We start from the raw sequence: 10,438 nt of genomic DNA, 5'->3' as shown, positions 1-10,438 counted from the left end.
GGTTGTGGTTTTTGAGGGGAGGGGGGGGGGTAGATTGTGAGGCCTGCATCCCAACACTGGAATATTTATGCAGATCCTTACAGGAGTATAAACCAGCCTTTACACAGACTAGAGAATATATTCTGAGGAAAGTGTTTGTGTTCTCCATCTTTTCCAGAATACGTAAAAAAAAGACAAAGTTGGACTGTTTTGAATGTCTGCCATTAGCAGAATTAGAGTTTCCCGTTATCTTGGATACACATAATGAGATTTGTTCCCTGAAGCAGAATCTCAGACTCTTCTACAATGGTAAGAGAAGGAGTAATATCTTATTAATCTAGAAATGTATTTAATTCATTCAGTGAATGTCCAGAGGACATACAGCAGTGTGTCTAGTGGTTTTGTCTTGAGGCTTTAGTGAGGACCTAGGAAATTAATTGGGAAGAACATGATTAAAAGAATGGCTGCTGGTTTCTGTTTCAGTGAAATCTGTACAATGGAAGATCATTGCTTGAGTTTTGTTTGAAGGGGCCCAAAAACTATGATTCTTTTATTATTTTTCCTTTATTTTTTCTCAGAGGCCTATTTATATCATCTGCTACTGTGCCTTTCCAAATGATGATGTAAAGGACTTCTGTTTTCTTGTATTGGGCCCTATTCTAAAAGCAGTCCAGGGGGCAACACTCCTTACAACTTCAGAGAGAGTGGGCAGAGCTAAGTTAATCTTCAGATGAATAAAATAAAGCTGTATAATTCCACATGAATTTTATTAAGTGGAGAATGATTGAGAGGTTTGTCAAATGTCATATACCTGTGAGATTAGTAAATGAGAAAGTTTGGATTTTTGTCAAACTATCGGATGCCTGACAATCCCATTAACTTTTTCTCCCACCCACACAATTGTCGTGCATCTTTTCCAGCCCAGCTGAATATGTCATCTGCAGATCTGAGTCATGCACAGCACACACTTCATGTCTAGGCAGGTCCCAGTTGAGCTGGTTTTGGCCGAGCCAGTTTTAAGGGCAGTGCAGCTGATGCAGAAAATGTCATCTGTTGGTTAACTATGTGGTACAGAAGATCCACCCAGAAAGTTCAGGATCCTATAGGTGCATCTCAATACATTAGGATGTCATCAAAAAAGTAAATTTATTATAGTAATAATATAAGCTCGTATATAGATTCATTACAAAAAAAAATGACTTTAATGTTGATGAGTATGGCTTACAGCAAATGAAAACCCAAAAGAAGTTATCTCAGAAAATCACAATATTATATAAGACCAATTAAAACAAAATTAATACAGAAATGTTGGCCTACTGAAAAGTATGTACAGTATACGTACTCAATACTTGGTTGGGGCTCTTGCATTAATTACTACATCAATGCAGTGTGGCATATAAGTGATCAGCTTGTGGCACTGCTGAGGTGTTATGGAAGCCCAGATTGCTTCAATAACGGCTTTCAGCTCATCTGCATTGTTGGGTCTGGTGTCTCTCATCTTCCTCTTGACAATACCCCATAGATTCTCTACTAGGTATAGGTCAGGCAAGTTTGCTGGCCAATCAAACACAGTGATACTGTGGTTATTAAACCAGGCGTTGGTACTTTTAGCAGTGTGGATAGGTGCCAAGTCCTGCTGGAAAATGAAATTTGCATCTCCATAAAGCTTGTCAGCAAAGTAAGCATGTGCTCTAAAATTTTCTGGTAGTTGGCTGTGCTGACTTTGGACTTAATATAACACAGTGGACCAACACCAGCAGATGACATGGCTCCCCAAACCATCACTGATTGTGGAAACTTCACACTAGACCTTAAGCAGCTTGGATTGTGTGCCTCTTCACTCTTCCTCCAGACTCTGGGACCTTGATTTCCAAATGAAATTCAAAATTTACTTTCATCTGTAAACAAAACTTTGGACACTGAGCAAAACAGCCCTTTTTCTCCTTGGCCCAGGTAAGACACTTCTGGGGTTGTCTCTGGGTCATGAGTGGCTTCACACAAGGAATGCGACAGTTGTAGCCCATGTCTGTGTGTGGTGGCTCTTGAAGCACTGAATCCAGCAGCAGTCCACTCTTTGTGAATCTCCCCTAAGTTTCCCCCAATGGCCTGTTTTTGACAATCCTTTCAAAGTTGTGGTTATCCCTGTTGCTTGTGCGCTTTTTCTACCACACTTTTTCCTTCCTTTCCATTAATATGCTTGGATACAGCAGGAGGGTGTCTGCCTTCTGCACATCTGTCAAGTCAGCAGTCTTCCCCATGACTGTGTAGCCTGCTGAATCAGACTAAGGGAGCATTTTAAAGGCTTAGGAAACCTTTGCAGATGTTTTGAATTTATTATTCTAATTTTCTAAAAAAAGACTTTTGGGTTTTCTTTGGCTGTAATCTATAATCATCAACATTAAAAAAAATAAACGCTTGAAATAGATCACTCTGTTTTTAATGAATCTATATAATAGATGAGTTTCAATTTATGGAGATGCCCCTGTATATTTATTACGATTGGTAATTACACATCTTAAAATGTTTTAAAATATTTCACCCTTCTCTTAGGTTCCTACTGAATTAAACACTAACCAAACCATCTTTCCTAGGACTGTGAGGGTACCTCTCTCTTTGGTGTTATTGGACTCGCTCTCACACACTTTTCCACCAACATACAGCGGGATATGAGACAGCAGCCGCTAGCAACTGGAAAGTGGTTGTCTGTGGTGTTTGTTAGCACAGTCTTGGCTTATTTTCCACACTGGTGTCTGGTTACATTTTCACACGCTGCGCTTTCTGTTTGAAAGATGAAGAAAGGGACTGTTCAGAATTTGTGTTCAGTTAGAATAACTTAGTGTGGCTCTGTAAAACGACTTTGGGATGAAAGCATTCCTGTGACACAATAGCAGTTAGCCTAGCCTTTGATTTCTCATTTGATTTGCTTGGAGCACCTCCTGGTTTCCAATAGCAATACACACACACACACACACACACACACCTCATACCTGGTTTTGGGGACCAGCTTATGTTCCCACAATCTGGGGTGGCATAAACCTCTCTCTCTCTCTCTCTCTCTCTCTCTCTCTCTCTCTCTCTCTCTCTCTCTCTCTCTCTGTCTTTCTCTCTTTCTCTCTCTCTCTCTCTCTCTCTCCCTCTCTCTCTCTCTCTCTCACACACACACACACACATTGCTCCACTCCCTTCAAACTCCTGTATTCTCCTTTATAAGGGGTGGGATGATATTTGTCAGGGAAGTTTTTTAAGTGGTAAAACCTGCCAGGTTTCATCCACACAGTGGTTTATTATTAAAGAACACATTGAGCTTGTTGCTATTGGACTCCACAATGGAAGCCTGCGTATACGTCTGCTTTATATTCTTACTGCCTGTCGGGATACATTCACAAAGTAAGTCATTCCTGAAATTATGATATTTAATGTCTTTTTGGGATTATAACTGAACATATAGTCACTGTCCAAAATAAGACACATACTTTTCTACTTTATTTGAACATAGGAAATGCCCATTACACTGTGTGGAATATTCTTGTATAATACACTATGGAATAAAACCTGTTCTAACTCATATTTGAAGTAAAGAAAGTTTTTGTTTTCTTCTGTAAAGCTGCCATTTTGTAAATACTCTGTTTTATTACTGCATGGTGATTATCAGCATTCTGGGATGTTGAACCTATTTTTGCAGCTTCTTAACCATTCCAGACACTGTAATATACTTACAACAGTTTTTGAAGACTTTCAGTCATAGACATTTTGAACACCCATGTTCATTGTGCATATACAATATGTTACCTGCTACTACAACAAAAGTATTCCTGAGAACAATACCATAAGAGCACAATTCATTCCACAGCTTGAATTATCTCCATAGAAAACTATGAATCAAAATAGGACACTCTGGACCAGCGGAACATGAGCCTCAGGGCACCATGCTCAGTGCCAAGCAGTGAACTTGTGTTCTTTGTAGCAACAGAGCTCCATCCAATAACTTTGGCATGAGGTGGAAGGGAGTTTGTGATACTGAACTAATCGTCCACCATCAGTCCCTGACTTCACTGTTTATGTGGCTGAATGCAATTATGTATTTAGCGAAATGTATTGTTAGGCCTTCTTCTACGGTTCTTTTCAGAAGAAATGGACGAGCTTGTATTCACAAAAATACTTTGTACTTCTCCTGTACCTCACATACATTGTGATGAACTCAGTTCTGAAATTTTAGTTTTGGTGTGTAGTTGTTAGTTAGTATGCACAGGCTTGATTCTAGCTTGTTGTGTCCAAATTATTTGTACACCTGTTTGGAAAGGAGAGATTTCTGTCGGGCAAAACGCCAGCTAATTTAGTCTTCTCTTCATCCCAAAGTCCCATTACGTCTCATTAAACTGGCAATTTTCATTAAAACTAAGACACCTGCTTTGAGAAAGTGAGAGTTGAGTGGGAAATGGTGAGTTTTCCCGGTCAGTATTGTACCTAACCATAAAATGAAGTGGCAATCAATCTGCCAAACTCCTCACTACACTCTTACTCGCCCAGGGAGGAGCCGTTATAATGAGACATTCACAGAAACTCGAACAAGACTGGACTTGCATTCTGATACAGCTCCATAGTGGCCCTTTTCTCATTGCACAACACATCAGCAGGTGCAAATCCAACAGGTGGAATGTTGTAGTCGTAGTGTTGAACACCCTGAAGTTCTGTTACTACTATTTCAATTTAACTGCAGAGTATAAGTTTTTACAGGGTTTTTTCACTGTAGTTATGAAACTGATGATTATGACTATGCCATTAAATGATTTATAACTATTTTAATAGAATGATGAAATTGAGAGTTATTACTATATTATTTTTATGTAATTAAGATAATAAGAATTAATACCATACTCAATGTAGGTATAGACGTTATAACATGAAGAGCTACAATGTGCACTATACAGGGAATAGGGAGCCAACTGAGATTAACTTTACACTCATCTTTTTTTCATACAGGTACAGCAGTGAACTGTAAGACGAATGTTATGCCGGCTCTAGCAGCAAGCATCACCACTAATTCTGTCATCCTCCAGCAGCCAAGATGCTGCTTTGACAACCTCACAGCTCTGACCTGTACTCCAGACAAATGTGAAATATGGCTGGTGCCTGCAGAGGGCCCAGGTGACTTAAACACTTTAATTAAATATCTTTAGAAAGTTGTCCAGTGTGGTGCATCACGGCACTCTATGGGGGTGACTTCAGACTGATTCCCAGCTTAGGCAGAAATGCCACACTACACCAAATACCAATGAGAGTATTTCAAATTGTATTTTTTCCTGGATAAGTATCCAGGAAAATTACCATATGTCAATTACCATAAGTATAATTGGAATAAATAAGTGTAGTAATTAATCAAAAGCGAACAACCAAAAGTTAGTCTGTTGATCTGAAATCAAAACCTCGATACATCCATTAAACCATTCCATGGTCTCCTTCACAGGGGTCAGCAATTTTGACATGGACAAAACTAATCCTGGTTTCCTGAGCCTGTCTTCATATCCCTCAGCTTTCACTGACAGCAGTGCTAAGAATTACTTCCTGACCAAGGCTGGGGTACAGAGTGATTTCCCCTGCTCCCCTGCCATCTCCTCTATTGGAAACTACTTCAGAGTTGGAGCAGATGGTGTTTGCTCCACCACTAACTGTAATGGAATATTACCTCAGGGGTCAACTGCAAGGTAGAGTACCACATTAGCATACAGTCACTATCAGAACAAAGCTTTTAGGAATCAATCTGGTTTTCATGCATTTAATTTTATTAGATTTTCCTCATGATTTTTAAATTAGGTGGAGCTTTATAGCCAATATGTGTGTTGCGGGGTTAGGCCAGGGCTGTGGTGGTGGTTGTTGTTATTCTGGTGGTGTATAGTTTTATATATAGGAGTTCTACTATTTTGGCTGCAAGTCTAAATATTATGACCCACTACCTGTTATAGGAGGAGTGTTATGCTCTGGGCAAAGAAAATGGAAAGACAGGTTTTTTTTCTGACATTGCTTCTAAATATACATACACATAAATACCTATATAAATATATAAATAAACATACTTCTAAAGTTATATGTATTGTAAATTGTAGATTTTGTTAAGGTTATTTGGTCTGTGCTCAGGAAATATGTTATCACTTTTCACTGATCTGTTATTTGTGTGTGTGTGTGTGTGTGTTTTATTTAATAGATTCAAGTATCTTCTTGTTGATCCAGTCAGCAAGACACTTCTTGCAGAGACAACGTGGTCCGACAACATTACTCTCTATACCGGTAAGAGACCATCATATACACATTACATCTGTATTACAGATGTGAAGCACCTCTTGGAATTGGCAAATAACTCACTCACTCATACACTCTCTCACTTACTCACACACTCACCCAAACTGTCATGTACACAGTCATATACTCACTCCCACTCTCATTTACACACTTGCTTGTGTTTAACAAAGTCCTTCTTAAGGCGAAGCTATTCAGTGATTCACGTCAATGACAGTGTTCATGATTTTATACCCAACTTCAGATTAATCTTTAACATTTAATTAACATCCCCCACCCTCTCAGCGAAAGAACCTGGAACTATTAATGATGCTTTTGCTGGACGGTCCACTGCCATGATCGTCATAACATCGATTTTGTCCATTGCTATGGCTCTGCTTCTGCTCTTCTTCATCATCGTCCTAGCACTGTGTTGGTAGGTGAATCCCTATAAATCATATTCTTCTTACTGCATTTTGAAATAGCCAGTGGAGTCATTTTAACGTATTGGATTCAATTATACAGATAACCTGTACAGAGTTCACATTTAAGTGGCAGTTCAAAAAGAATTATGGAATTAACAGGGAGACTTACTGGAGAAAATATCTGGCAAAAATTTGGGGATAAACTAATTTTATTTTAAGCAACCCATAGATGTGAATTCTCTGTAGAGGTTGAGTACTTTTTTTAAACATTGAAATTCAATTAAACGTGTCATCTGCGCACCCAAACTATTGCATACACCTGTCATTTGCTCCGCAGTGTAACTCTCCCTCAAATGGATTGTTCAGTTAAACATAGCTAATTTGACTAACAAGGTTATGAATGTTAATAAGCAGGAGTTTTGTTTTGGATAATAACAGCTGGCCTATGCTTTCTTTTATTCATGAACAGCAATGTTGTTATTGTTTTTGTTCAAGTGTTCCCAAAAGTGTCAGGTGGCAATGCTTTAGTACTTTTTTGCTCCAATCTTTTTTGATCTTTGCTTGAAACTTGTATTAAGTGGAAAGGACCTTCACAGACAAAATTGGTGACTGTGTCCATGGAAATGAGGAATAAACAGAGGTTGTAAATGTATGGGTACTTAGATAAAATAATGATAGCTATGAAAGTACTGTCCTTAAAACAGCAGCTCAGACAACAGCACTCATTATCATACTTATAAAGAAGTAAAAATATTAATTAATTTATATTCAGGAAATACTTCATTATCAATATCAAAAATCCATCAACATTTTACTTAATTAGATATGCTTGAGTAATGCTAACAGCTTCTACTGTGTAAATAGCCACACACTTGAATGAGAACACTAAGTGGTGACCTCGCGGTGAACATCATTTGAGGGCCATCCAGGGGAAGTGAGAACATATTAACTTTGTTAGACATGCAGTCATTATGTACCATACAATTAATATTGTGCCAAGCTTGAAATAGTCTGACAAAACAAAAAATCAACCATTCTAAGAGTTGACAAGCACCTATGAAGTGGAATACATTTGCCATTGGTGTGTTTCCTCCCACGGTCCAGTTGTCTGTAGGTGTGAGTATATGTGGGAATGTGTGTGTGTGTGTGTGTGTGTGTGTGTGTGTGTGTGTCGCCCTGCGAAGGACTGGCGCCCTCTCCAGGGTGTGTTCCCACTATGCGCCCAGTGATTTCGGGTAGGCTCCAGACCCACCATGACACTGAACTAGATAAACAGTTACAGATAATGAATGAATGATTGTATGAATGTATTTTTATAATTAATGTTATTATTATTACTGTAACCTAGTAACAGAAAGTTTATTTTCTAGTTGTCGTGGTAAGAGCAATAAAAGACCTCCTTCAGTGATGAGCTCCTTCCGGATCCCTCACTACGACACACACAGCCTAAAAGACCCCTCTCCCTATGATAACCCTGCCTACGAGAGAGAGAAGAGATACACCACGGCTGACACCCTGCCCAAGTCTTCACCCACCACAGCTGTCAACCCTATGTCTCAGGACGTCATCAAGATGGAGAAAATATGAGCAAAAAGGACTATAGGATGAATACTTCTGTCAAACACTAATGTAACAGTTGGAAGAATGGCAGTAACACTTGTAAACCAGTGGTGTGACTTGTTAGCTTCCATTTATACTACGTAGGGGTGAGCGATAGGATGAAATATATACAGGCCTGTCACAATAGCCAGTTTTTTGTGATTGATATATTGTGTCAGAAATAATTGGTGTCTGAAAACCATTTTATGTCATTAATAAAATAATATAGAGCATAATAATGCAAGTACATTGCTTTAAAAAGCAAAGAATATTTAGCAAATTCCAGTTAGTTGATCTGACACTGGGATTGGAATATAACAAAGGTTGAAATATCCTTTATAAATAAAACCCCATTATAATAAAACCACTATTGTTAAATAAATTGACATAACAACCCAGAGCGACTTGCTAAAATACTGGTGATGTCCATTCTTATGTAAAGTACATGCATGTAACCTCAGTGGCCAATACTGAGGTTTGCAAAGATTATTGAAAAAATTCCCATATATTGTACAATAAGTCAATAATGTAATTATTGTAAAGGGCCTACATTTATGCTTACACTTTTATTTATGCATTTTGCAGACGCGCTTACAGTTCTAATTCTACGGCAGCACTAGGGGTTAATATACTATTAGGAGTTTTGCCACAGGACTAGTGTGATGTGGTAATCCAAGCAGGGAATCGAACTCTAGTGTTCACAGCAGACAGCAGTGTTACCAACTATTTTACACCAAGAATAATATCCATAATGTACAACCTATTATTACTTTATTAACATAATTACGTTTTTTCAAATAGGTCATTTTAGCAAAAGTTTCCTAATAATAAAAAATGACACTTAATCCGTTCCAATTTAAAATTAATTTTATGATGAATAAACAATGCTACATAAGAGGGAGTGCTGTTATACAAAATATTCGCATGGCACACAGCCACAACAGAATATGACTTGTTTAATTAATTGTTGTGTGGCACGGTGGTGCAGCAGGCACTGTTGCTGTCGCACAGCTCCAGGGTCCTGGGGTTGTGGGTTTAAGCCCCGCTCCGGGTGACTGTGAGGAGTGTGGTGTGCTCTCCCCTCTCCTCTGGGTGCTCCAGTTTCCTCCCACAGTCCAAAAACACACTTTGGTAGGTGGATTGGAGACTCAAAATTGTCCCTAGGAGTAAATATGTGAGTGATTGTGTGTCACCCTGCACGCCCTCCAGGGTGTGTCCCCTCCTTGCGCCTAGTGATTCCGGGTAGGTTTCAGAGCCACTGTGACCCAGAACTGGATAAGCGGCTACAGACAATGAATGAATGATTATAATTTTTTGGCTCCGCCCACACAAATTGTTACATCCCTGGGCTGTTGCCAAGCAACACATAACCATCCTCCCGCAATAGCTTTTTAATTTGTGTAAGTTTATGTTGCAGCAGCTGCTTCCTGTCCTTTCCCTTTATCAAAGCCAAAGGTTGCTGGTGGTGTAGAGCCCTCCTTTAAAAGTCCCTCTCATGTGATTGTGCAGTTAATAGACAATTAATAGAATGCACAAAACTTAGTGATACTTGTAGAGTTAGAAGGTGCAGTGCGGTTATACTTTATATCAGCACTCAGAATGTCTCTTGTCCAATCAGATTACTCGGTCAGAACTAAGTAATATAAAATTTCAAGTATCACAATGTTTTGTTTTTGCCATATTGCCCACCTTTACTTCTTAGATACATTAACATTCTGATTGAACTGGACCTTTAATTCACACACAACTGCCATTCAGTGCCAACAGTGAGGACTAGAACAAATGTAACTGTAAATAGGGCCAAGACTATCAGACTCATTCAAAATAATGATATATATCGCACAATGTATTCTATTTCCACTGTAGTGTAATCATTTACAAAAGCCATTTGAATTAAATCATTAAGACCTTGTTACATTTCAGTATTACTGGACCTTTACATGAGTGGAAAAATGAACAATGAAGCTAGTTATTTTTGTCTTTGTAAATGAAATAAAATGGCTTCAACCAAGAGAACGTGATTGTGTAGTGAATGTGTAATGAAGCGTGATGTTCACTAGGTGGAGCTGCTTGACATAAAGCTCAATTACACTTGCCTTCCATCTCAGGGTCCTGATAAATTGCAATAATGTTTTCTGTGTCAAGGTGAATCTGAGAGTCATAAT

At 38.7% G+C, this 10,438-nt stretch overlaps 1 protein-coding gene across 1 annotated transcript; it reads left to right on the top strand.

The window, feature by feature from the left end:
- The first annotated feature begins 3,215 nt into the window (after window positions 1-3,215).
- Window positions 3,216-10,236, top strand: upk3b (uroplakin 3b). The gene is made up of 6 exons (XM_066661102.1): window positions 3,216-3,366; window positions 4,960-5,124; window positions 5,444-5,681; window positions 6,179-6,261; window positions 6,556-6,685; window positions 8,045-10,236. Exons 1-6 carry the CDS (start codon window positions 3,306-3,308, stop codon window positions 8,259-8,261), a joined length of 894 nt encoding a protein of 297 aa, XP_066517199.1. The 5' UTR covers window positions 3,216-3,305; the 3' UTR covers window positions 8,262-10,236.
- The last annotated feature ends 202 nt before the right edge of the window (window positions 10,237-10,438 follow it).

The sequence above is a fragment of the Hoplias malabaricus genome, chromosome 2, assembly GCF_029633855.1.
Source record: "Hoplias malabaricus isolate fHopMal1 chromosome 2, fHopMal1.hap1, whole genome shotgun sequence".
Classification (NCBI taxonomy): Eukaryota; Metazoa; Chordata; class Actinopteri; order Characiformes; family Erythrinidae; genus Hoplias; species Hoplias malabaricus.
This window is presented reverse-complemented; position numbering and strand designations above follow the sequence as displayed.